The sequence below is a fragment of the Xenopus laevis genome, chromosome 8L, assembly GCF_017654675.1.
Source record: "Xenopus laevis strain J_2021 chromosome 8L, Xenopus_laevis_v10.1, whole genome shotgun sequence".
In the NCBI taxonomy this organism is placed as follows: domain Eukaryota; kingdom Metazoa; phylum Chordata; class Amphibia; order Anura; family Pipidae; genus Xenopus; species Xenopus laevis.
This window is the reverse complement of record NC_054385.1, coordinates 15569274-15595812: the sequence shown is the minus strand read 5'-3', so window position 1 is coordinate 15595812 and position 26539 is coordinate 15569274. Positions and strand designations below refer to the sequence as shown.

The following is a 26539-nucleotide window of genomic DNA, read 5'->3' as shown; positions in this document are numbered from 1 at the left end:
TCCACATCAAACATCAGTAGCCAATCAACTACGCGTGTATCTCTTCTGCTCCACCTCTTTGCCTCGGGGAGTGATCTGATTGGGAGTGGGCGCGCTTGGATGGTGGGCGTGGCTACGCCACATGCATGCGTCATTCTTTCTGCCATTTGCCGGTGCCTAAGTGAGAGAAGGAGTAGATTCCCGGTTCCGTTGTCGCATCCTCCCTTCTCCGACTGCTTTGCCGCTCTAGTCTATGGCACGTCCTCGTTCTCTGGTGTCGCCGCTGCTGAGCGGAGTGTTCTGTCAGTGTGACACTGTGAGCGGCGCGCCGCATTCCCACGAGACGCCGGCCTCTCCTTCCCTGGCTGCTGCTGCTCTGGCCGCGGATCCGTGCGGGGGACTTTTATGCGGGGGACCGGAGCACGAGAGACGCCTGCAGATCCTATTCCAGGAGTTGGACGTCAACAAGGACGGAGCCATCTGCATCAATGACTTGGCGGTGGGACTCAAGCGCCTCGGGGTGCATCGCACTGAGCTGGAGCTGAGGGTGAGAATGTGCGGGGGGCCGGGATATACCAAGTGCTCATAGGGGTGCATCTGTATACCTACTACTGGTTGCTATTGGTTACGCCACTCCATAAGGTCATCGTCTTAAAGGGAAACTCCACCCCAAAAACTGCTTTCAGTAAAAGATAATGTTTCACTGGTGATTCTATTTAATACTTATTGCAAACCTGAAGTGTATTGGAAAGCTGCTTTTGCATTTCATTGAGAGAAATCCTATTTTATTTACTACAAGTTGCTTTCCTTTATTGTGCATTCCCCCTCTGTTCTGTAGGTCCTGCTGTCTGTCTGTCTCCCCTCTGACCCACCATGGTACCTGCTACTTGCAGCTGTCTACAACTAGGCTCATCCATGAGCTGCACGTGCAAATCCTATTTCTAGCCAGCCTTGTGTTTATATATGTGTATATATATATATATATACAGGAGAACCCCCATTTTACGGTTATCAGGGGACCAGAAAAAAATGGTGTAAAATCCAGGGAAATGTCAAATCAGGGAAATGTATTATACATAATAATATATACAGGTGGGACCACGAAACAACAATGTAAAATGAGGGGAAACTTGAAATCAGGGGATGTAAAATGGGGGGTCTACTGTATATACAAGTATGGGATCCATTATACAGAATGCTCGGGACCTGGGGATTTCCAGGATTTGTGGAAAGGCCCGGGCCTAGGACGGCAGCCGCACAATATTGGTTCAAAAACACTAGGGATACGCAGGAGATACAATCATTTTTTTAAAAAATTTCCCATGCGCCAATTAACATGGCTCCAGTCCCGATGATGAAAATTTGCTTGATAAAGGAGAGGGGACAGGGGCGCAGAACGGCTTCCCGTTATGTAAATCCTGCCCTGGATAACGGATCTCTCTGTAATTCAGATCTTCATACCTCAAGTCTACTAGAAAATAATTTAAACATTAAATAAACCCAATAGGCTGGTTTTGTTTCCAATAAGGATTAATTATATCTTAGTTGGGATCAAGTACAAGCTACTGTTTTATTATTATTATTATAGAGAAAAAGGAATAATTTGGATAAAGTGGGGTCTATGGGAGATAAAATTTCTGTAATTTGGAGTTTTCTGTATAGCAGGATTCTGGGTTAATGGATCCCATACATATACACTCATCTATATCGATAGATATATATATAGATATAGATAGGCATAAGGAGCGCACAACCACGTGTCCATGTTTGCCCTGGGTGCCAGTCAAAAGTATATATAATAAAAATGCAGCAGGCGACGGCACTCCTAGGAATTTCACCAAAACAACAGTGGTATGAATCAAAGGTGAGGTTTAATAAATCCTACGTTTCGGTTCCTAACGGGAACCTTCGTCAGGGAAACAAACCGTGCAGTACACACAAGTCACATTTAAATACTTGTCTTGGCGCCAAAGGCCGTTGCTAGGTAACCATAAAACAGATATGTATTGAGGCTTAACTCCGATCAAGGTAACCAGCAAAAGAATAAAGTTAAAAATCACACTACCGTCGCGGGAGGGGTTTCCTTATAGCGTGACTATTGGCACCGCTCAGACCGGTTCAACAGATCCTCCATGTCGCTCAGTATGCGGGTACGATTACCCGTCCTACGTCCTGTAGCGGTGGACCGGGGCCAATACATATCTGTTTTATGGTTACCTAGCAACGGCCTTTGGCGCCAAGACAAGTATTTAAATGTGACTTGTGTGATATATATATATATATATATATATATATATATATATATATATATTAGGGATGCAGTGAAATCCACTATTTTGGATTCGTCCGAATCCTTCGTTAAAAATTCAGCAAATCTTAATTTGCATATGACGAATCCTGAACCAAATCCTGGATTCGGTGCATCCCTATATATATATATATATATATATATATATATATATATATATATATATATATATATATATATATATATATATATATATATATATATATATATATATTATGCATGGAAATAATGTAAATAATGTAACAGCTGCCGATAAACAAGGCATGGGTATCAAGCCCAAAAAGAGAGCAGTGTCGCTTGTTTACTTTTTCGATTGATATTGGGAGCTTGTATTTAGGAATTGGCTTATGTTCTATGTGGCCAATGAGCTTTTGCATTTATATAATAAACGACAAAGCCTATTTCTGTTCAATTTAAAGTAGTGGCTACTAATCTCCATGTGTGGCACAGGCCTTGTTGTTTTCAGAGCCTACTCACTGCTCAGCAGGTCTGGGCTGGCATTTAAAATAAAATTTTAGGTACACAGAGGCCCAAACAGCCCCCACCAGTCCAATACATAGTGATTGGCTATGGCATTTTACAGCAGCCTCTCTGGCATTTGCCAGAAGTCGCAGATTTCTAGTCTGGACCTGCTGCTCAGGGTGGCCTGGTATGGAGGTGTGTGACTAGGGTTGCCACATGGCCAATAATTTAACCGGCCTGCTCATAAAATGATGCTTGACCCCAATGTAATTAACAGGGAAAAAATCTAAATATACAGGAAGGCCGATATTTATTTCCAAAAAAGGTGGCAACCCTATGTGTGACCTAATAATAGTAGTAGCAGGCTGAGCTGTAAAATGAAGCTTTTCTGTTGGTTTCATTAAGTGGGCTAGAAGAGGAACCCATGGTAATCACATTATAGGCCTGTATGTGTGCTGAAGCCAGATCTCTTGTTGCATAATCAGCATTAACCAAATAGCTTTCCTCTGCACAGTGATATGTAGACCAGACACACTTCATTTGAAGCCGCAAAAAAATTAAATTCAGCTAAAATATTGTTTACAATTGACAGGTTGACACATGTTAATGTATTGAATGTTGGATGTTAAAAGTTTGGTAGTTAAAACACGTGGAAGCATCTGAGTCTGGATAAATAATGTTTAACAATAAACGCATGATTTTAGTAGACAGGAGTGTATTGCTTCAAGCTGGGCGAAAAGTACGTCAGGTAGCCGTTCTGCTCCGGCAATGACAATAGCAAGGCTGCCATTTGCCAAAGAGCTGCCACTTCTTTCTGTGAGGTCTCCCAAAAGGTCAGAAGAGGCCCGAGGCTTCTATTCCTGGAATGATGAGAACATCTCGCTGATCAGTCACTTCATTTTAAAGGAAGATACTAATGACTTATGACACCAGGTCCCTCCCCCCCAGCTCAAACACAAGAGGAGACGGCTATCCCCTGCGGTCACTCTAAACAAACCTTGTCTCTCTTTATTCCCACAATTACTTAGCCGCTGTGTCCTGGAGCTCGGGGAATGTTTATACAGGTCTGGGATCTGTTATCCAGAATGCTCAGGCTCTGGGGTTTTCCTGTATAACCGATCTCTCCGTAATATACCTTAATTCTACAGGTGTGGGATCCATTATCCAGAAAGCTCCAAATTACGGAAAGGCCATCTCCCATAGACTCCATTATAATTAAATAATCCACATTTTTAAAAATGATTTCCCTTTTTCTGTAATAATAAAACAGTCGCTTGTACTTGATCCAAACTAAGATATAATTAATCCTTATTGGAAGCAAAACCAGCCTATTGGGTTTATTTAATGTTTACATGATTTCCTAGTAGACTTAAGGTATGAAAATCCGAATTACGGAAAGATCCGTTTTTCGGAGAACCCCAGGTCCTGAGCATTCTGGATAACAGTTCCCATGTCTGTACTAGAAAATCATTAAACCTTAAATCAACCCAATTGGCTGTTTTTGTGTCCAATAAGGATTAATTATATCTTAGTTTGGGCCAAGTACAAGCTTTTTATTGGATTATTTGGATAAAATGTCTACGGGAGACAGCCTTTCCATAATTTGGAGTTTTCTGAATAACGGGTTTCTGGATAACGACTCCCATACCTGTACATACAAGATGGAACCATATAGCTCTATCTGCAGAATAATATCGGAGTAAGACTCATGTGAAAGAGATTTACTTAATTTGTTCTTGATTACAGACAGGTAGAGGGTTTTTTTTTTACCTCCCCTTTATAGGTGAACTATACAAAATATACAGATCAATGTTACACAAGACCCAACAGGCACGAAACGCGTAAGGTCTTATCATGTCCTAATAAGACTTTTAGGTAAGTTTCAGTAGCCCGAGGGTACTGTACCCCTTGCAAAGGAAACAACTGGTTGGCACTGCATATTAATAGTAGGGCAGACTAGGTGATTCCCTGGGAGCTGCGGGAATTGAGGCCCAGGCACCTGAAAGTGAACCCGGCTGCTGCTGCGCTGAGTCAACCCTTTTGTCATGTGGAATTGCAGATGAGACTGATGCTTTCCCCTGGACTCGGCTGCTTTAATGAAGAAAAACAATTATCAGTGTCAGGATTTCTATTTAGAGGTATTGATTCTGGCACTGCAGCAGCTCTAGGTGATGACTGGGGGGCTGATTTACCAACATAGGTGGGAAATTGCTCTAGTGTAGTTGTCCATAGCCAGGGCCGCCATTAGAAATCACAGGGCCACATACAACAAAATTTTCAGGGCCCCGCCCACCCTGGCGACCAAGCCCCACCCCTGATCCCGCCCACTCCACATCACACTTAAAAGACCACACATATTGATATTTTTTTTTTTAAAAAAAACCTTTGCGCAAGGGCCCCCCTTACAAGTTAAAAAAAAATAGGGGCCCCATAAAATATTTTTTTTAAAAAAAAATTGGTGGCAGGGGCCTATAGATTATTAAAATAAAACATTGGTGGCCAGGGGATTAAAGAAAAACCCTCCCCCCCCTGATGGCAGCCCTGTCCATAGCAACCAATCACATTATTTTCCAACGTTTAGTAGTCTTCTCAAGTCAATTGCTAATTGGTGGCTGCTGGTAACCACCACTGGGCTTTGCAAATCTGCCCTAAGCTAATTGCTTATGTTTTGCACTTGTCTGGCAAAAGGTGGACATACACGGTAGTCGGTAGTAACCCGATCTCCCTCCACCCAAGCCAGACTTCCGGGTTCCTTTTATAGACCCGCCCTGCTGATGACGTCACAACAGGGGCAGGGCGAGCAGGCGCAGCTATAAAAGTGGAAGTCGGAAGCCAGCAGTGTTAGGTGGCAGGCAGGGAGAGCAGGATGAAGAGCTCAACCCGGACTCGCTCATCACTAATAAACAGGCCAATAATAACTGTTGACAGACCTGATAATAAGGTGATCGCTTATTGGCCGGTGTATGTGGCCCTCCGCCTGGCTTGCCCGACCGATATCTGGCCAAAAATTGGACAGATGTCGTTTGGGCAAAATTTTATATTCTGTCGGATTGAGGACCGCATTGGTTCATTGACGGGGTCCTCACTCCGACCAATTGTATTCCCAGCGTTGTGATCCGATCGTTGTGCCCCAGGGCTCACGATCGGATCAGCCAGATATCGAAAACGAGCAGCTTTACTTTACATCGGTGTCCACATTTTAGACTGGGTTGGTCCAGTGTGACTCCAGCTGTTATTTTTACGAGGTGCATCGTGGGTGTGAGAGCCGTGCTAATTAGCGACAGTTTTATCTTACCCGCCCAAAAGCCACAAGGTGGAGTATCAGCTCCCGCATATCATGTGGCATCAGTTAGTGGCTCTCTGGATCTCACAGAGGTTGCCAAGGAATGCTGGTGTTGACATCAAAATGGATATTATTATTATTGCACACCCCCTGTCCGTTTGTCTCTCAGGAAAACAATGGCTCTGATCACCAGAGTAAAGGAAGGATAGCAATCCCATTTCTATAGACTAGAGCTAAAACCAGCAGCTCAATGCAGAAAAAGACCGAGTGAGACAGCTGTACAGCATTCCAGTGTTAGCCTGTAAGCCCCTCGGGACGTTACTGACCAGGCTACATTCCCTTCTACTCTGTGGGATTTGAAAGTTGCAATTCAGCAACAACTAGATGGTGGCCATTACTGCCCTACATTGACCTTTCTCTAGCGCTATCCCATGTATAATGTGCTAAACGAGGATAAACAAAAAAACTTTAAAAAATGCAAATGCCCTGCCATTCATTCCCCAATTAATCCGCTGATTGTATATAAGCAAGGGCCTGGGGATGGACCCGCTATTGCAGGAAGCTGCTCTGTCATTTCCTGTAATAACATGTTAAACCGGTTTCGCACTCCCTCCTGGACCCCAAAATACTACCCCTCGGGGCACAAACCAAGCACAACAGGGTGTAGTTTTTGTTTTAAGTGACACAGTAACCTATAGCAACCATTCTGCAATTGGCTTTTGCTGTTTCACTTGTTCTGTCCTGGTTGCTATGGGTTATTGGACAGGGCACAGTAGCACTTAGATTAGCACTGCATATTCCTCACGCTGGTTTTGGGCAATTCTCCTTTTTCTCTGTCTGCGTTTAGATTTTGTTGGGTTTCATTTAACATTCTGACCGAACTTTGTGCTCTGGTCCTTCGGCGTTCATGGACATCTCCTTGCTAGTTACTGACCGGAGCAAACAATCTCCCATGGGTGTTAAAGCTCTCAGTGGGAAATGCATTTCCAGTATCTGAAGGAGAACAGATGGTGCGCTACTTTTGCTATGGCTTAGGCTGTTGAGGTTATCGGATCATTTCAAAATATCACAGACTTCTGATAAATGCAAGTTTCTGCGATGAACCGATTTAATAATCAAAGGTTGTTTGCAATCGGGAGATTTTTCTAATTGGTTTTCATTTATTATTATTTGTGGTTTTTGAGCTACGTAGTCTTTTATTCAGCAGCTCTTCAGTTTGCAATTTCAGCAATCTTGATTGCTAGGGTCCAGGTGACCCTAGCAACCATGCATTGATTTTAATAATAGACTAGAATTTGAATAGGAGAGGACTTGAATAGAAAGCTTGGTAGTAATAATACATTTGTAGCCTAACAGTGACCCCTTTTGAAAGCTCGAAAGAATAAGGGTCTGGCCACACAAGCAGGTTCGGGAAGATTAGTCGCCCCAGAGACAAATCTCCTCTTCTCCTCACGAGGATACTTCGGGCGACTAAGAAAAACGAAGCATCACGCATGCATTGCCGCAGGCGATTTTTATTTTAGCCGGCGGAGGGCAGTGGGAAGGCAGTTCTGGGAGATTGTCGCCCGAAGAAGAGGAGATTTGTCGCTGGGGCGACTAATCTCCCCGAATATGCTCGTGTGGCCTGACCTAAGAAAGGCAGATAAGTAAAAAAAAAATGAATACCACTTGAAAAGGTGCTTAAAATTAGCCATTTTATAAAGCAGAACCACCTCTTTAAAGGGGAATCACCCACACATCAGTACCAGGCACTAATCGGCAATCAGGAGCATAGATAGTGGAAGCCAATCTGATTTCCAGTGTGCATACCCCTGATCAGCAATGTCCACCCATCCCACTCTACAGGGGGCATTCCATTATCCAGTCTCTTGTGTTTATTTGTACCATCTAAAAGGGGCTGATGAAATTGTAATGTGTGCCGTGGGTATTCCTAATTTGTGCAGTTAGTCGCATGACTTGGCAGCTGTCCCGAAGATCTGAGCAATTCAATACTTCATTAAAATGTGTCATTTGTATAGTAGCGTTGCCTACATCAGCCCATCCCAAGCTCCCGAAGGGGTGTGAAACGGGTGGGAGTTAGATTTTCTGGATGGCTATCTCTCTCACTCCGACACACCCTATGAGCCCTGGCGTGTAGTGAGTCATTCCTTTCTGAAGAGCACAGTGTGACTTGATACCATCAGTCTCGGAACGTGACCTGGTTTGTGTGTTATTGTACCTGCCCAAACATGATCCACAAGTGGCCGGTTTTCCACAGAGAATGGTGAAAGTGCACATTTAAATCTTCTAGCTTGTAATTAGTGCATGAGTAAAGGACAAATTAAATCCCAGATCATATTTCACATACCAAAAGTGTTCGTACCCAATAGGTCTGTGGTGGTTTCATCCTCCGGCTGAGATTGGTAGATCATTTTTCCCAGCTATTGGGGATATTGTGCCAGAAGGCCTATCCAGAAAGAACCATCATTTTATAGATTCTTCAGCAATAAAAAGGACTTTCGGGGAGAATCCAGTAGACCTTACCAAATTATGGTGGCAATTGCATGAGACTGGAGAGTTAAGGTGGCCATACATGTAGAGATCCTTGAGTTGGGCGATAGCCCTAGGGCCCAACGTTGAGCATACTGGTGGTCAGATCGAGGACCGCATCAACAAAACGATGCTGTCTCGGATCGTCTGGATTTTTAACCCTGCCCAATTGATATCTGGTTGACTTATAGTTATATATCTATCTGGGAGGGCCCCATACACTGTGCAATAATATAATAAATAATAATAATGCCCGTGTAGGGGACCTTTAGAACCTCGGCACATACTTGTCTGAATAGTCATATCAACTGACTCGGATACTCAAACACGCTATCTTGCTTTAAGTGGAATGTAGGCAGAGTACAGAGTAAACTAACTTTTATAAGAATTTTCATATTGAAAGAAAAAAAAGTCACGCCTGCAGGTAATAAGTACAAAAAAAATGTCCATTATGTGAATCTTTAAAGGGTTTTTCACCTTAGAATTTTAGAGAGGGATATTCTGAGACAACTGTCAGTTGGGATTTTAGCATTTTATTCAGCAGCTTTCCAGTTAGCAATTTCAGCACTTTGGTTGCTAGGGTCCAAATGACCCTAGCAACCATGCATTGATATGAATAGAAGGGGGCTGAAAAGAAAGATGAGTAATAAAATAGCAATAGCAATACAGTTGTTGCCTTACAGAGCATTTGTTTTTTTAGATGGGGTCCGTGAAAGCTGAAAAGTCAGACGAGGCAGCAAATAATTAAAAACTATCAAGAATGAGGACTAATTGATAAATGGCTTAGAATTAGCCATTCTATAACATACTAAACGTTAACTTAAAGGTGAACCACCCCTTTATGGCAGTTCCAGTAGAAAATATACCTATGGTATGATTTAAATTGTATGTCTTTTTAAAGGACAAGTCATGTATACAGGACTGGGATCCATAGAGCGATGAGCCGCCATCTTTGCTAATGTTCTTGATATCCTTTTTCATTGTTCTGGACAACTTGCATGCTCAGTAGAGTTATAAAATCCAGACTCTAAAGTTAAATTCAGGACAGTGCTGGGACATTGGCAGTGTTAAAGGGATAGTATACCTAACACATTGGCACTAGAGATGTGCAGGCAGACCCAAGGCCCGCGGGTCGGGCGGGTTCGGGCCGACCCCTGGACAAAAGGGGCGGGTGAGGGTTGAGCTCTTCTCCTGCTCTCCCTGCCCGCGACCTAGTACTGCTGACTTCCGGCGCCGGAATTTATAGACTTCCGACTGCCGCGCCCGCCCCTTATGTGACGTCACGGCGGGTCAGGCGTGGGTCTATAAATAAAGGGGAGCAGCAGGCCCGGGTCGGATGCGGGTAGGGATCGGGCGGGTTAGGGTCGGGTCGAGAAATTCTCGCCTATGCTTCCCAACTGGCGAGCCACATGTTTCCAATATAAATCATCGAGCATGCAGATTGTGGGCTAAATGTAATGTGTTGCCTCTGATACAACCCAATGTGTGCAGTATACAGGTATGGGATCCGTTATCTGGAAACCTGTTATTCAGAAAGCTCTGAATTATGGAATGGCCGTTTCCCATAGACTCCATTATAATAAAATAATTAATTTTTTAAAAGGACAACCATGAAGAAAGTAGATTGTACACTCTGTAAATAAAAAGATCGAACTTTTACTAGCCAGAAAAGTTATATAATGAGGTGACTTGCCCCACAAGGCATTGAGAAGAGTATATACAGTGGTATGGGATCCGTTATTCCGGAAACCCATTATCCAGAAAGCTCTGAATTATGGAATGGCCGTCTCCCATAGACTCTATTATAAACAAATAATCCAAATTTTTCAAAGTGATTTCCTTTTTCTCTGTAATAATAAAACAGTCGCTTGTACTTGATCCCAACTAAGATATAATTAATCCTTATAGGAAGCAAAACCAGTTTATTGGGTTTATTTAATGTTTACGTGATTTTCTAGTAGACTTAAGGTATGAAGATCCAAATTAGGGAAAGATCCCTTATCCGGAAAAACCCAGGTCCGAGCATTCTGGATAACAGGTCCCATACCTGTATGAGCCTTGGCACAGGCAATGTCATGTGTCCTACTCCACATGTTACATGCCTAGCAGGTATGTTATATGTGCTACACATCATACAGTTCCATTTCTGCACTGTCATACTGCGTGTAATGCTGTTATCTGCTTTAATTAGCACCAATCTTCATTTATAGGAGCGGCATTGATAATGAGCTACGTGCCTGGCACATGTGTGGCACTGACTGAGGCCAACAAACAGGGTGTCAATTAAACAATTAAAATACTTTTCATTGTGGCACATCTTGTAGCGTAGGATTCAGACACTTTATTCATTCGATGTCAATTGTATTCATATAGATTTCTTTTTCAAACTTGCTGCGATTGTGCGACACAGTCAAGAGTTAAAAAAAAACCGTGACCCCCAATTGTACCTTAATAAGTTGGTCCATTTTGATTTCACTGCTCGTTCACTTCCATGGGTCGTGGGGGTTAGCCCCCCATTTCTTGGGACTTGCTTGTTTATGGGGTTCACATCCGCTCGACCAGATGTAGAAACCAATACATTAATCTGCATGGATTTTCTTTCCTTGCTCGGTGGAATAATTAGATGCCTCTTTTAAAGAAATACATAGGGATGCACGGAATCCAGGATTCGGTTTGGGATTTGACTAAGATTCGCCTTTTTCAGCAGGATTCAGCTTTGTGCCTGGCCAAACCGAATCCAAAACATCACATGACCTTTCATCACACAAGCAAAGAAGTCAAATATTTTTCTCCATTTCCCCCTTATTTCCCTAATTTACATATGCAAATGAGTGTTTGACTTTGGTTTGCTATTAGGCCGAATCTTTCACAGAGGATTCGGCTCAGTGTAATGTTATTTTACGTAGGTCCAGTAACCAGCATGGCAGCTCTTTCCATAGATTTACCCATTGGTACACTCATGCGAGAGCCATGTCTCATTTACAAGTGCTAATGTGCTTGGCCCTATCCTCCATGAAATCACTAAAGTAGAAGGAAAGGCTAAAATTAAGTAAGCTTTATCAGAAAGGTCTATAGAAATACACCAGTAAACCCTCAAAGTAATGCTGCTCTGAGTCCTCTGTCAAAAGAATGGCTTGGATGATTTTTTGGACAGACATAATATCAAAGGCTATTGTGATACTAAGCTCTATAGTTAGTATAGGTATGGGTATATAGAATTTAATTAAAAGTAGGGAGGGGTGTGTGTATGTTTGCTGGGTTTTCATTTGGAGGGGTTGAACTTGATGGACTTTGTCTTTTTTCAACCCAATTTAACTACCGTATGTAAAAGAAACACAGCATTTCTTTCCTTCTATTGTGTACACATGGGCTTCTGTATCAGGCTTCCTGTTTTCAGCATAAACCTCCAGGGCTAGGGCTTGAGCATGCTCAGTTTGCTTCTCCTCCCTCCCTGCTGTAATTTGAGCCCAGAGCTATGAGAGACTCTGGCAGGAAGTGATATCACATCAAGCTAATATGGCAGCTGCTATCCTAAACAAACAGAGAGAGTTTCTAGAGCTGTTTACTGGGGGTTGGTAACGCATTCTCCTTTAATAAGCCCTTGTTAACTCCCTCTGATACGTTGTTACTTCGTCTGCTTAGATCTTGGTACCCTTGGTGTGCCTTAACCATCACGACAGCCGTCGGTAATACTGCAACTGTGTTTCTGCATTGGTGTGTCATTGATAAAGATATGAGAACATTGCTTTGTCATGCTAGTTTCCCTTTAAATGTAGAGCTTCTGATCTGCGCAATGGTTGTAAAGCAACACTTGCTCTAATCTTCTAGAACCAGATGTCTCTCAGTACCAGCTGTACCAATATATGGGCCTGTCTCTTGTCTCGCCTGCTCAGAGGAAGGGATGGGGTTAAGTGCTCCGAATTAACCTTTCCAAGGCAAGATAAGGTATATTCCTCAACTGCAAGAACTGTAAATTCTCAGCCGTCTTTTTCCTTCTGAAAGGCTTTCTGTATTTCAGAGAATTCGCTTTGTCATTATAGCGTCTCTGGCCTTAAATAAAAAGCTCCCATTGGGGCACGTGATGAATTTCTGTAACCGAGAGGGACCTGACTTGAATGCCAAGTACCAGGCTGCCAATGTTCCGCTCATTTCCAGCCAGGGCTAAAGGAAGATCCCTCGGGATGACCGTTCTCCCATTTGGATAGTAATAAGGGTGACGTAATCTCTTGTACATGTGTGTAGTCATAATTCCAACCGCATGCTATTTCATTTCAGGATTCTTAGCTTCCCTGTACTGCTGTGCAGACTATTGAGCAGCTTCCCTGTACTGCTGTGCAGACTACTGAGCTGCTTTCCTGTACTGCTGTGCAGACTACTGAGCTGCTTTCCTGTGCTGCTGTGCAGACTACTGAGCTGCTTCCCTGTACTGCTGTGCAGACTACTGAGCTGCTTCCCTGTACTGCTGTGCAGACTACTGAGCTGCTTCCCTGTACTGCTGTGCAGACTACCGAGCAGCTTTCCTGTGCTGCTGTGCAGACTACTGAGCTGCTTCCCTGTACTGCTGTGCAGACTACTGAGCTGCTTTCCTGTGCTGCTGTGCAGACTACTGAGCTGCTTTCCTGTACTGCTGTGCAGACTACTGAGCTGCTTCCCTGTACTGCTGTGCAGACTACCGAGCAGCTTCCCTGTACTGCTGTGCAGACTACCGAGCAGCTTCCCTGTACTGCTGTGCAGACTACCGAGCAGCTTCCCTGTACTGCTGTGCAGACTACCGAGCAGCTTCCCTGTACTGCTGTGCAGACTACCGAGCAGCTTCCCTGTACTGCTGTGCAGACTACCGAGCAGCTTCCCTGTACTGCTGTGCAGACTACCGAGCAGCTTTCCCTGTACTGCTGTGCAGACTACCGAGCAGCTTCCCTGTACTGCTGTGCAGACTACCGAGCAGCTTTCCTGTACTGCTGTGCAGACTACCGAGCTGCTTTCCTGTACTGCTCTGCAGACTACTGAGCTGCTTTCCTGTACTGCTCTGCAGACTACTGAGCTGCTTTCCTGTACTGCTCTGCAGACTACTGAGCTGCTTCCCTGTACTGCTGTGCAGACTACCGAGCTGCTTTCCTGTACTGCTGTGCAGACTACCGAGCAGCTAATCTGTACTGCTGTGCAGACTACCGAGCAGCTAATCTGTACTGCTGTGCAGACTATCGAGCAGCTAATCTGTACTGCTGTGCAGACTACCGAGCAGCTAATCTGTACTGCTGTGCAGACTACCGAGCAGCTTTCCTGTACTGCTGTGCAGACTACTGAGCAGCTTCCCTTGACTGGAGCTGTGCCAGAGAGCATTCACTCTAATTGGCTGAGCTGTAGATTCATCTAAATGATGTAACTTCTCCTAGTGGTCCATGAGGGATGTGGGAATTTCCTCTCCGATTCCGGGATGCTCACTGGTCTGAATATTGAACGTGTTAATGTCCAGGGCAGTGATTGGCTGGAACCCTGCTGCAGTGTGAATGCAGACTCGAAGCAGCCGGCTTCAGCTTTAGTTGCGTGTTCATCTGCAGTGTGTGTGGGCAGGGGAAGCTTAATGTGTGGTATTTGGTCTGTGCTCCAGCTCCATCTCTATTGTTTGTAAGAGGTACAGGCAGCAGTGTATCAGGCTGAAGTTTGGCTGTGTGACACTGACGTAGATTGGCGCCTTAACTACCCAGGGCAACGATGCTGCAGGGGATGTGGGACTTTATCACAATGCATTTGCCCTGGGCAGCCTGCAAAGGTCCTGAGGCCAACGAGAGACCAAATAGTTGCCAGAGCACTGAGAAGCCAGGCCTACAGCATCCTCCTTGTGAGCCTGGGAAAGAGGATCAGGAGCAAATTATCCTGGTGGTGGTGGGACCAAGAAAGCCACTGCTGCAGCAGGTAATCCTTGATCAGCTACCCATGCATGGCATTACATCCCCAAACTCCTTCACCTCATGCAGGTTGGGCAGGTGGAGACATGCTTCATATGCGAAGAAACGCAACTTCCAGCTTAAAGAGGCGGTTCACCTTTACATTATGTTATAGACTAGCTAACTCTAAGCAACTTTTCAGTTGGCCTTTTTTTTTTTTTTTTTTGTAGTTTTTTAATTTTTGGCCTTCTGTTTCCAGCTTTCAAATGGAAGTCACTGACCCTATCTAAAAAAAACTCTAATTCATAGTCCAGTCTCTTATTCATATTCCTAGCGCATGGTTGCTAGGGTAATGTGGACCCTGGAAACCAGATTCCTGAAACTGGAGAGTTGCTCAAAATCTCTCAAAAACCACAAATCATAAAAAATTAAACCCAATTGAAAATTGTCTCTGGATATCACTCTCTACATCATACTAACAGTTGATTTAAAGGTGAACAACCCCTTTAACTACCACTCCCAGCATTCACACCAGGCATGAATGGTAGTTCATATGTAATATGCATTTAGGGTTATGAATTTAACCCTCTCCTTGGAGTGGAGGTAGACAGTGGCACATTTACTCTTTTGCACTGTCATTTGTAAAGGCGGAGTAAAGATCAACGACAATCAATTCAGCTTCCAGTCTGAATCTCTCGTATGCTAATGCTTGTCTCATTCATTATGCTGAGAAATTCTAGAGCATTCTACATTGCGTCTAGTTTCTCGTCACCTTTTCAAGCCAGGATGTATCTGTGTCCATATCCTTGGTAAACTGGGTTTCTTTTTCTTTCCTTCACGTCACCCAAGGATTGAGCAAGTTGTTTCCGTCGGAAAATGAAGGTTAGAAGCGCTGATGAGCCTCACGTGGGCTTTGATGATTCTAGATCCTATAATGTCCTTTATCTGTCACCTGCTTGCTTAATCTGGATGAGCTTGCATCACAACAGGCCCCATCTCTTAATTATTAACTGTGCTTCTGTCCCGTGACCTCCGGCTGCTTCCAGTTTGGACTCCAAGTCGGATAAAATGGAGTCCCAACCCTTCCGTAATTCAGGGGTTTCTGGATAACTGATAACATTGTACCTTAGGTATTTCATGCTTTTCACTAATGGTTGTCCCCTTTAATATTACGTTATTCTATTGGACTTTTCTGCTTCCTTTTCTCCGGCAGTTGAACGGATAAAACTGAGGTTCCCATACTTTAATGCTGACCACCCTGGGGGGCCTGTGTCTTTTGTAGATCCCCTAAAACCACAGCTTATAGGTCAGTTAGAGTGATATTAAAGGGGGTAACTTTGAGTATGATGTAGAGAGTGATTTCTGAGACAATTTGCAATTGGTTTTAATTTTTTTTTAATTGTAGTTTTTGAATTAATATTTTATTCAGCAGCTCTCCAGTTTGCATTTTCAGCATTCTGGTTGCTAGGGTCCAAATTACCCTAGCAACCATACATTGATTTGAATAAGAGACTGGGATATAAATAGGAGAGGCCTAAATAAAAAGATTAATAGTAGTAAAAAGTAGCAATACATTTGTGAGCTGTTTAGAGACTTTTTTTGCGAGTCGAGAACAGAGTGCATTATGGGATTTGTAGTCAGACACAGTGGTGACTGCACTACAGAACTGCAGCACATCAGCAGTAATAATAATTGTCTTCCAGGTGTGTGTCTGTTGCCTGTGTATCATGGGATTTGTATTACTTTGCTACACACCTGCTCTTAAATACAGAGAGAGGATTATTAGAAATAGAGCGACATGATTGCAGATGTAGGAGCCGTTTTAAAATTCCCTCATCACAGTGCATTAAGGGGTGGTTCACCTTTGAGGTTTTTTACTTTTATTTATGTTATAGAATGGCCAATTCTATGCAACTTTTCAATTGGTCTTCATTATTTTTTATAGTTATTTGCCTTTTTTCTGACTCTTTGCAGCTTTCACATGGGGGTCACTGACTCCCTTCTAAAAAAAAACAAATGCTTTGTAAGGCTACACATATATTGTTACTTTTTATTACTGATCCTTCTATTCAGGCCCTCTCCTATTCATATCCCAGTCTCTTATTCAAACCAATGCGTGGTTGCTAGGGTAATTTGGACCCTAGCAACCAGATGGCTGAAATTGCAAACAGGAGAGCTGCTGAATAAAAAGCTAAACAATTCCAGAAAACCACAAATAATAAAAAATGAAAACCAATTGCAAATTGTCTTAAAATTTCAGTCTCTACATCATACTAACAGTTATCTCTTTAAGGGCACATATCCTTCTATTTTGTATGTATGTATAATATTTACAAATATGGAAAATGTTCCAACTTCCATTCCAAAGCAATGTGAAGCTATTGAAGGGGTTTTTGACCTTTCAATTAACTGTTAGTATGTAGAGAGGGATATTCTGAGATAATTTGCAATTGGGTTTCATTTTTTATTATTTGTGCTTTTTGAGTTATTTTGCTTTTTCTTCAGCAGCTCTCCAGATTGCAGTTTCAGCTGTCTGGTTGCTAGGATCCAAATAATCCTAGCAACCGCGCATTGATTCAAACGAGAGACTGGAATATGAATATGAGAGGGCCCGAGTAACTAAAAAGTCGCAGTAACCATATATCTGTCGCCTTTCAGAGCATTGGTTGTTTCAATGGGGTCGGTGACCCCCATTTGAAAGCTGGAGAGAGTCCGAAGGAAAAAATATAATTCAAAAACTATTAAAAAGAAATAATGAAGTTGAAAGAAATAATGAAAAGTTGCTTTGAATGCGCCATTTTATAACATGAAGGTGAATGACCCCTTTAAAAGGCATATAAACCCTAATGAAAGGATGATTGTAACCAGCTTTCCCACGTGGTGTGGTCTTGACATTGTAAAGGGAAATGTTTCCTGTCTCTTTCTACACGATCAACACAATGTAGCAGAGGGCAGCCTTGTATGTTTCTATTCATCCACTGGCTTTTTGCTACATCGTTCCCAAAGTATCTGCGCCAGTGAGCAAAGTGCACTGCATAGTTAGTAGCTTTGGTTTGTCTGCATTTGTTTTGTGCTGCCCATTGAATGCCTTTATGCCTGTGCCGCTACAGATGCCAGTTTTTATCTATTTGCCTTGATATACTGGGCTTTGGGCAAAGGCTGAGGCTTTTATATGGAGCCTGTGCAGCTTTTAACTATTTGTCTTAAAAGGATACTGTCGTTGGAAATTTAATAGTGCTGCTCCAGCCGACTTCAGCACTGAAATCCATTTCTCAAAAGAGCAAACAGATTTTTCCATATTCAATTTTGAAATCTGACATGGGGCTAGACATATTTTCAGTTTCCCAGCTGCCCCCAGTCATGTGACTTGTGCCTGCACTTTAGGGTGGAACTGCTTTCTGGCAGGCTGTTATTTCTCCTACTTAATGTAACTGAATCAGTCTCAGTGGGACTTGGCTTTTACTATTGAGTGTTCTTAGATCTACCAGGGAGCTGTTATCTTGTGTTAGAGAGCTGCTATCTGGTTACCTTCCCATTGTTCTGTTGTTAGGCTGCTGGGGGGGAGGGGTGATATCACTCCAACTTGCAGTACAGCAGTAAAGTGACTGACGTTTATCAGAGGACACGTCACATGACCGGGGGCAGCTGGGAAACTGGCAATATGTCTAGCCCCATGTCAGATTTCAAAATTGAATATAAAAAAAAAATCTGTTTGCTATTTTGAAAAAAGCAGAATTCTGCTGGAGCAGCACTATTAACTGATGCTTTTTGAAAAAAACATGTTTTCCCATGACAGTATCCCTTTAATATATAGGGCTTTTCACGAAGGCCGAGGCTTTTATATGGAGCCTGAGTCGTATTCTGTAGGGCTCGTTTGAGACGTGACAACCTTTATCCAAGTGACACGGGGGCACCTTTATAAATAACCAGTCTGTGCTGTGAGTGCTATACCTTATGCTGTACATCTAGAATTACTGTGTCACATGGAAGCGGCATCCCTTTCCCCGGGAGCTTCCTCAGCTGCTGTTTTAGTGTCTCCCCCTGCGGCAGCCCACACTGTGTACGTGATTTACAGAGCTGGAGAAGAAGCAGTGATGCGAGTCTCCTTTAAGGGGGTTGGCCGAGTTTTGGAGGCTGGTTTGGTTGCTTACGTGTGTGTGCAATGAGAGAAGGGGCAGGTCTAGCCCAGCCAATAGCTGCTCATACCGGACACCTAAGCCTTGAGGATTGCCGGCTTTTGCTCTTAGTGAGGAACTAACGTGGTGTTCAAGGGCAGGACAGGCCCGTACCTCTGGATTCCGTGCAGGTGCAATCACCACCTCCGCCATGCTCTGTCTCAGCCTTTATGTGCCTCTTTTGGACCAGTCTCAGGCAGAATTCCAGTACTTTGAGTCAGACCAGCTCCCTTCTGAGCTGAAGTCAATTTTTAGTCTGAGCCTTTTAATTCCGTCCCAGGAGTTTTCCACCTATTGCCAGTGGAGACAGGTAGGTTGCTGTTGGCCACTTGCTGGGCACTTAACTGCCTTCTGTGCAGAACCTTAGGGGCTCCTTCATGTCACAGCACTGACTGTATTCTCTCTATGTAATCATAGGGCTATATAAAGATGTCTAGAGGTATATTTTCATTAAAATATATATATATATATATATATATATATATATATATATATATATATATATATATATATAATTTTTTTTTTTTTTAATGAAAATTTATTGTTAGAGGAGGCAGCGCACTCCTGGGAATTTTACAAAATATCATACTTTATTCCGTGTTTGATAAGCATCAACGTTTTGGCTCACTTCTAGAGCCTTTGTCAATGTTATGACTTCCTCAGGACTGCTTGGGATAGGAGCCGAAACGTTGAAATAAATAAGATTAATTTTTTTTCATTTAAAAGACCTGTGATGTTTCTTTGATGTTTTAATATCTATTTTATAACCAGCACCCATGAATCTGAGAGATATTTGGAGTCCTCCAGTTCAAAATTGTGTATATAATATATATATATATATATATATATATATATATATATATATATATATATATATATATATATATATATATATATATATATATATATATATATATATATATATATATATATATATATATATATATATATATATAGTTTAGAAGGACCCGCACTCCTTATATTGTGAATCAAGCTTCTTTATTCAAACGTGCATATCCATATTTAAATAGAGAAGCTTGATTCACAATAAAAGCAGTACGGGTCCTTCTGAACTATTCTATATTCTAATTTGACCCCGTCCCCCCACACTCATAGGTTTTTCAAAAGAGACCTTTACCGTATGTGCAGTCCCACGCAGCACTCAGAGATTTAAATACAAGGCAAATATTTATTTAGGCCTGAAGTATTTCATCATTTGTAAATATTGTATATTTTATTGGTATTTGTTAACGCATTGTGCCCCGTGGGTTTGCCTGGGAATTTGGGGCTTCTGCACTTGTCACACAGGCAAGTATCTTTAGCTTTCAGTACTCGCTGTCCCTTGAGGGAGCCGTGTGACTTGAGCTCAGACAGTTTACAAAGGTCAATGTAATAAATCTTTTGTTCCCACACATACTTACCCTCTACATGGCAGAGAACCAGCAGCCATTAACCCATTTGTTGCCAGGCAGTTTTATACATTCTTTTACAGTCCTAAACGCCAACTTTTTGTTCATTTCGGCTCCCCCCAACGTTTCCTTGTTCCTTTTCTACTTATCCTTGAGTCATTATGAAATTCTGTCTCTTATCAGTTGCTTCCAGTTTCCCTAAATAGGCAGAACAGTATAAGAAAGTGCACTCTCAGCCTTCCAGACTGCTCCGTTTAACTGACTTATGTGTTGCTCGTGAAGAAAAAACTAAATTTTTTCCCCCCCTTTCCCGACAGAAAATCGTAAAAGCTGGGGACAAGGACCAGGATGGACAGCTGGACTTTGACGAGTTTGTACATTACCTCCGAGATCACGAGAAGAAGCTCAGACTGGTTTTCAAGAGCTTGGACAAGAAAAATGACGGTTAGTCACCTGTACTGCGGCATCTCTTGATCTTTTACAATATTCTTGTTTAGACAGGCACAAACCAGAAACTGTGCGACAAAGGCAGAAGTTACATAATAAATGGAACCAACACCGGATCATGTTTCCAACCCCTTCTGATTAAGCAAATATCATGAACTTTTTTTTTTTCTTAAAATGACTTGCCTTATGGATTTCATTATTTATGAACACAGCTTTGCAGCAGCCAAAGCTTTGAATAAAACAACTCTACGGCATATGTTTGTCATAATAATTCATAAGTGGAGATACTTGCTCTGTAATTGTTGTGCAGTGAGACAGAGTAGCTGTAATTATTTTACAAGGTGTTTTAGAAACTGTTTTTTATCACTATAAACATTCTTATTCTTGCTTTTTTTTTTTATTCCCTCAGGTCGAATTGATGCCCAGGAGATAATGCAGTCGCTCCGGGACTTGGGGGTGAACATATCTGAGCAGCAAGCAGAAAAGATCCTGAAGAGGTAGGTGTGAAAGGAGTGACGTGAATGAATCTTACCGTACTTTGTCCTGCTTCTGTACTCTTTGCTCTTTATCATGCTCAGCCCTCTCTCATGTTACCTGATTGCGTTTGCTGGGAAGCCTTCCAGGGGAGTAATGCAATAGAGCAATAACCCTGCCCCTGCCCCAAATAACTTGAGGGATGTCGGCTCGCTTTACCTACTCAGCTGGCTCAGTCAGCTGCTGCAATTGGCACTGTTATTCATTTCAAACCCCTGAGCAAACCTTTCAGTTGGCATAAAATACTGAAATTGTATAGGACTAGAAAGGAGTAATTGATTTGTTTGTACTGTTTCCCCCCTTTTGCTTCTGTCTGTGTGACTGTCAGAATTAGAACTGGACGTTGGGGTCCTGTCACCCAGTAAGTATGCCCTCCTCTTGTCTCTCCTGCTCCACTTGCCTCATTCTGTGTACTGCATCCCCTTTTTTTGTGCATGATGGCCAGCCTTTGATTTTGTTATCAACCCTTCTTACTATCCATATGTTTTACAGCATGGATAAAAATGGAACAATGACCATTGACTGGAATGAATGGAGAGACTATCACCTTTTGCATTCAGCAGAAAACATTCCAGAGATCATCCTTTATTGGAAGCACTCGACGGTAGGTTCATTTACAGTGCTCTCTGTTTGCTTTACTTGCACAGCCATAATCCAAGCTTTATGGTTGTAGGCCAGAGCAGCACCAAGTTGTAGTGGGAGTTAAGCTGGCCATAGATGCACAGATCCTATCGTACCAATCGAGGATTCGTACGATTTTCAGATTGCGTGTGGAGAGTGCCGACATCTTTCATCCGGCGGAGATCAGTCAGGTTTGATTTTGACCCGACTGATCCCGCCGGAGCCCATTGCACATCGTAATCGGATCGTTCGGCCATATGGCCGAACGTTCGGATTACCCCCAATATAGCCATGCTCGTTAATGGCATATCGAGGAAAGATCCACTCGTTTGTCACCAAACGAGCAGATCTTTGCGTCTATGGCCACCTTTATAGTCAAACTGCTTTTGGCATTTTTTAGATGGATAGATAGAGAGATAGATTTAGATAGAGATAAAGAGAGAGAGCTAGATAGATGGATAGAAAGGGATGGATACATATGGATGTATGGATGGATATAGATAGATAGATATCTATATGGCAGTTGCTTGTAATGGAGTGCCAAGCCTCAGACTCTTGGAACAAATGAGGTTGCAGAATGACTGGTTCTTGTCAGTCCACTCTGGTTTGGTCCACCCCCTACAATTACCAGTGACTGTTATTATAGAAGCACCTTTCGCTTGCCTTTCATATTCCTTTGAGGCTGATTGCATGAACACTTTTAAGTCGCAGTAGTTGGTAGAGAAAAGGAACCAGCGGCTTCTTTGTACCGAGTTATGGATGTCAGCCTTTGGCTAAGTGCTGAAATAACAGAACCTGATTCAGTTATTCTTATCCCAATACAGATATTTGACGTGGGAGAAAACTTGTTGGTCCCTGATGAGTTTACCGTAGAAGAGAAACAAACTGGAATGTGGTGGAGACACTTAGTCGCTGGAGGAGGGGCAGGCGCCGTTTCTCGAACTTGTACAGCTCCGCTAGACAGACTCAAAGTGCTAATGCAGGTAATTTTTCAAAATAATAAACACTTGATTTTTTTTTCCATTATTTTTGGACTACCCATTTAATAGTACATCATGCGGTTCCCGCTTTGAGCGCTAGGTGAAAGTTTAAGGTTGAGCTGTTAATGGTGCCATTTCCAGCCTTTACACAATATGCATTGCATTCTGTTCCTAAGGGCAGAGAACATTGCATAACCTTAGTGACAGATAAAACTTCAAATGTGGACTTTGCACAGTACAAATTGCATCTACTTTTATAACTTTATCCCAGGTGCCCCAGTTCAGAGATCAGCAGGTCTCCTTTAGAGCAAATATTTTACCTATCATTCTTGTACAGTTTAACCAGAGACTGGGTTGAATTTTATTACAGTATGGAAAGAAAAAGTGGTATTAGGATTAAAATGAGTATGTATTGCTAACGATAGCTCAGAGAGTCCGTTTTTAGCAGTGCTACGACTGTTGAGTCTTGTCTCAAGTGGAATGTAATTGGCACTGCAGCTGTCAGATCACTAAAAAGCTTGCCGCTTGGTTAGAGGCAACATTGGAAAATGCTTTACTGTGCACCTGCAATTGCCTTTTAAATACTCAAAGGCTCATTTATAAACACTGCACCTGGGCAGTAACTCATAGCAACCAATCAGTAATTAGATTTTTTCAGTCTGCTGCAAGGAAAACAATGAAAGCAAGCATCCGATTGGTTGTCATGGGTAACAGCCCAGGTGCAAATTTGCCCAGTGTTTATAAATTACCCCCACTGAATCTAGTCATGAATGTCTTATATGCTTATGGCTGAGTGATCTGCTTGTATCTTCCCATTTTTAGTCTGGAGAAACTTAGCTGCAATTTTCTCACCGGCAGACCTATTTATAGCCAATGTTTTGATGGAGCATTAAAGCTGTGACGCGGCACTGCTCTGTGACATCCGTATCTGCCAGGGCTGCTTACTTTTAATAAATCTTGTAATTCGCATTCCAGCCAGGATTCAGTCTTGTTTTCCTAAACAAACAGTCCTTGTCCACAGATTTATTCCAGTTTCTGATCAGTCTTGTGTTCTCCTTTTCAGGTCCATGCTTCCCGCAGCAACAACATGTCCATCCTGGGAGGCTTCACCCATATGATTCGGGAAGGGGGGTTTCGCTCCCTCTGGAGAGGAAACGGCATCAACGTGATCAAAATTGCACCTGAGTCTGCAATCAAATTCATGGCATATGAGCAGGTGAGAGATTTTAGATTTGTTGCAGGTACAAAGGACTAAGATAAGTAAAGGCTTTAAGGGTGGGATCCGTTATCTTATGCATATCAGACTTCCTCTCTTTGCCTTGTTCCATAACTTGTTCACCATTTCATAACAAGAGAAATAGAAAAAAACTATATTATATTATATTACGAATGCATAAATCCGTATGCTTTTCAATAAAAGTGACTTTGAACCCCCTAACCTCCTCCTTTTTTTTATTTATCAGATTAAACGAATTATCGGCAGTAACCAGGAGACTCTTGGTATTCATGAGAGATTTGTAGCTGGGTCTCTGGCTGGTGTAATTGCCCAAAGCAGCATCTACCCTATGGAGGTGAGTTTTATTTTCTCTGTGAGTTTCACAGTGGTCATGAATTGCCATTGATCCATATTGATCCCGGCTTCTTGTCCTGCCACAGGTGCTGAAAACTCGTATGGCCCTACGCAAGACAGGCCAGTATCAAGGCGTGCTTGACTGCGGCAAAAAAATCCTGCTGCAAGAGGGGTTGTCTGCATTCTACAAGGGATACGTCCCAAACATGCTAGGGATCATCCCCTATGCTGGCATTGACTTGGCAGTGTATGAGGTATGACACTGCTCACTTTATTTTTCGGATTGTGCTTTAGTAGTGCTTCATGAAAATGATCTGTGATCAAATACTCAACCCACTTTTTACTTTTCCAGACCCTGAAAAATGCATGGCTGCAGCGGTATGCCACGAGCAGTGCCGATCCTGGAGTGTTTGTCTTGCTAGCCTGTGGGACCATATCTAGCACATGTGGGCAACTAGCCAGCTACCCCCTAGCCCTCGTCCGGACACGCATGCAGGCAGAAGGTGAGCTTAAGCTTTGTTACCAAAGAATGTTGTTCTAGTTCAAGCAACCAACAGATCAATTTCCAGAAACTTGACAGCTGATGGGTCTTGTTCAGTGGTGGAACCAGTTGCTCACTACTGGTCTAGTTCGAAACTAGAATAAACACAGAAACATTTTAACCCACCCCCTCTCAAAAAAAAAAAAAAAATAGTTTTGTCATTTAACAAGAGATGGCAGAGCATTATGTGCACTCTTGTCTGAGCCGCATTATTCCTGTATCGTGTGGTTTAATAGTAATCTGTGATGTGCCACACCTTCTAGAATAAATTGTATGGCGTTTGGGGTGGTTTGTGTTTCTTGTTTATTATTAGGGTGACTCTGGAGCTCCATCTGTTCCAGAACTAAAAGTCCCATGAGTTTGGCAGGGTGGTGCCGGGAGTTGTCCTTTTGTAGGTGGAGCACAGTTTCTTATGAAATCTCGGCTTTATTGCAGCTTCTGTTGAAGGTGCCCCCCAGATGACCATGAGCAAACTGTTCAAGCACATTGTGAAAACGGAGGGAGCCTTTGGACTTTACAGGGGACTGGCCCCCAATTTCATGAAGGTGATCCCTGCTGTCAGCATCAGCTACGTGGTCTATGAAAACCTGAAGCTCACGCTGGGAGTACAGTCACGATGACGCGCCAACGTTGAAAAACGGTTAATGGACTTTCGACTGCTTTCTTGGGCTGCAACTCCCTGGATGTGAAAGGTCTCGTCTTCATTCTGTGAATGTGTTGAACACTAAGCGACTGATTGAAGCCGTGATAATCCCCAGAGATGCAGGGAAGCAAGGCTGCATCAGAGCACTAGGAGCTCCAGACTCGACGCTCTCATTCCACCCCCTGCTTAGGGGGGCTGTAGCATCTTCCAAGTTGGAGCTTTGTTTACATTTTGACTGTTTTGGTCCATATTTTAAGTTTGTCATCCTTTTACAAATACCTGTTCCTACATCTCACCTTTTTTTTTTTATATACATATATATTTTGAAGGCATCTTATTTGCCCTTTATGTCTGTATTGTGTGAGAGTCTGATGCTGAGAATGCAGCTTATTCGCCTGCTTCTGTAGAATTGTGATTGGAGGCTGTGCCGACCCATATGTGCCCGTCTATATGAATGAGCATTACCACCTGATTGGCGTTATGAGCTAGGCCCATTTGCTGCTTGGAATGCTGCCATTATAACATGGTATTTGGATGACTCTTCGCAGCAAGTATGCCCAAGCCTGACACATTTCTCACATTCCTCCTTTATGTTGATGTTTTTACTGCCTAGCCTGTATATTTATTACATATTTATTTAAAAAGAAGAAGAAATATCTAACATTGAGTTATTTTTACAGAATGTTTAATTATTATTAGAAGTATTGTGGCCTTTAAAATTTTTTTTTTTTTACGTCACTAACTTGTTTTCGGCCTCAGGGCAGGACAGACTGTAGAGCAGCGAGCAGTTTGTCCGTCTGTCTGTACACCATGACCGCTGCCCTAAATCTAAAGTTCTTGCCACGTGGCAGAAAAAAAAACGAACTTTAACCTTTTGTGTTGAATGTCGGAGGTGGGAAGGGGAACAGAAATCCAGTGGCGGAGTCACTGAGATCACATTTCACGTCATTGGGCTGTTCTTTCTTCGTTTCACAAGCAGATTATTGATCTGTTCGGACCTCGCTAGGAAATGAGGAGAATGAGTCCATGGAATTGTAAGCAAGAATCAATGCAACAAAAAAGAAATGAGTCTGACCATATAAAAACCTGCCTGTTATAAGCGGAATCTATGGAACACATGCGATGAGAGCTTGTTGTAGAATCCGTCAAATAAAAGTTCTATATTCTACTAAA

At 42.7% G+C, this 26539-nt stretch overlaps 1 protein-coding gene across 5 annotated transcripts; it reads left to right on the top strand.

The window, feature by feature from the left end:
- Nucleotides 1-6: 6 nt before the first annotated feature.
- slc25a25.L (solute carrier family 25 (mitochondrial carrier; phosphate carrier), member 25 L homeolog) lies at nt 7-26539 on the top strand. Of its 5 annotated transcripts, none has more exons than XM_041571913.1 (11): nt 7-526; nt 20348-20474; nt 20887-20974; nt 21340-21372; nt 21504-21615; nt 22457-22615; nt 23676-23828; nt 24076-24183; nt 24269-24436; nt 24535-24685; nt 25159-26534. In XM_041571913.1, exons 1-11 carry the CDS (start codon nt 233-235, stop codon nt 25341-25343), a joined length of 1578 nt encoding a protein of 525 aa, XP_041427847.1. In that variant the 5' UTR covers nt 7-232; the 3' UTR covers nt 25344-26534.

Coding starts and splice junctions, on each gene's coding strand:
- slc25a25.L (XM_041571913.1), top strand. CDS start 233: ATGGCACGTCCTCGTTCTCTGGTGTCGCCGCTGCTGAGCGGAGTGTTC. Junction 23,829..24,075: donor AATTCATGGCATATGAGCAG/GTGAGAGATTTT, acceptor TTTATTTATCAG/ATTAAACGAATTATCGGCAG. Junction 24,437..24,534: donor TTGACTTGGCAGTGTATGAG/GTATGACACTGC, acceptor TTACTTTTCCAG/ACCCTGAAAAATGCATGGCT.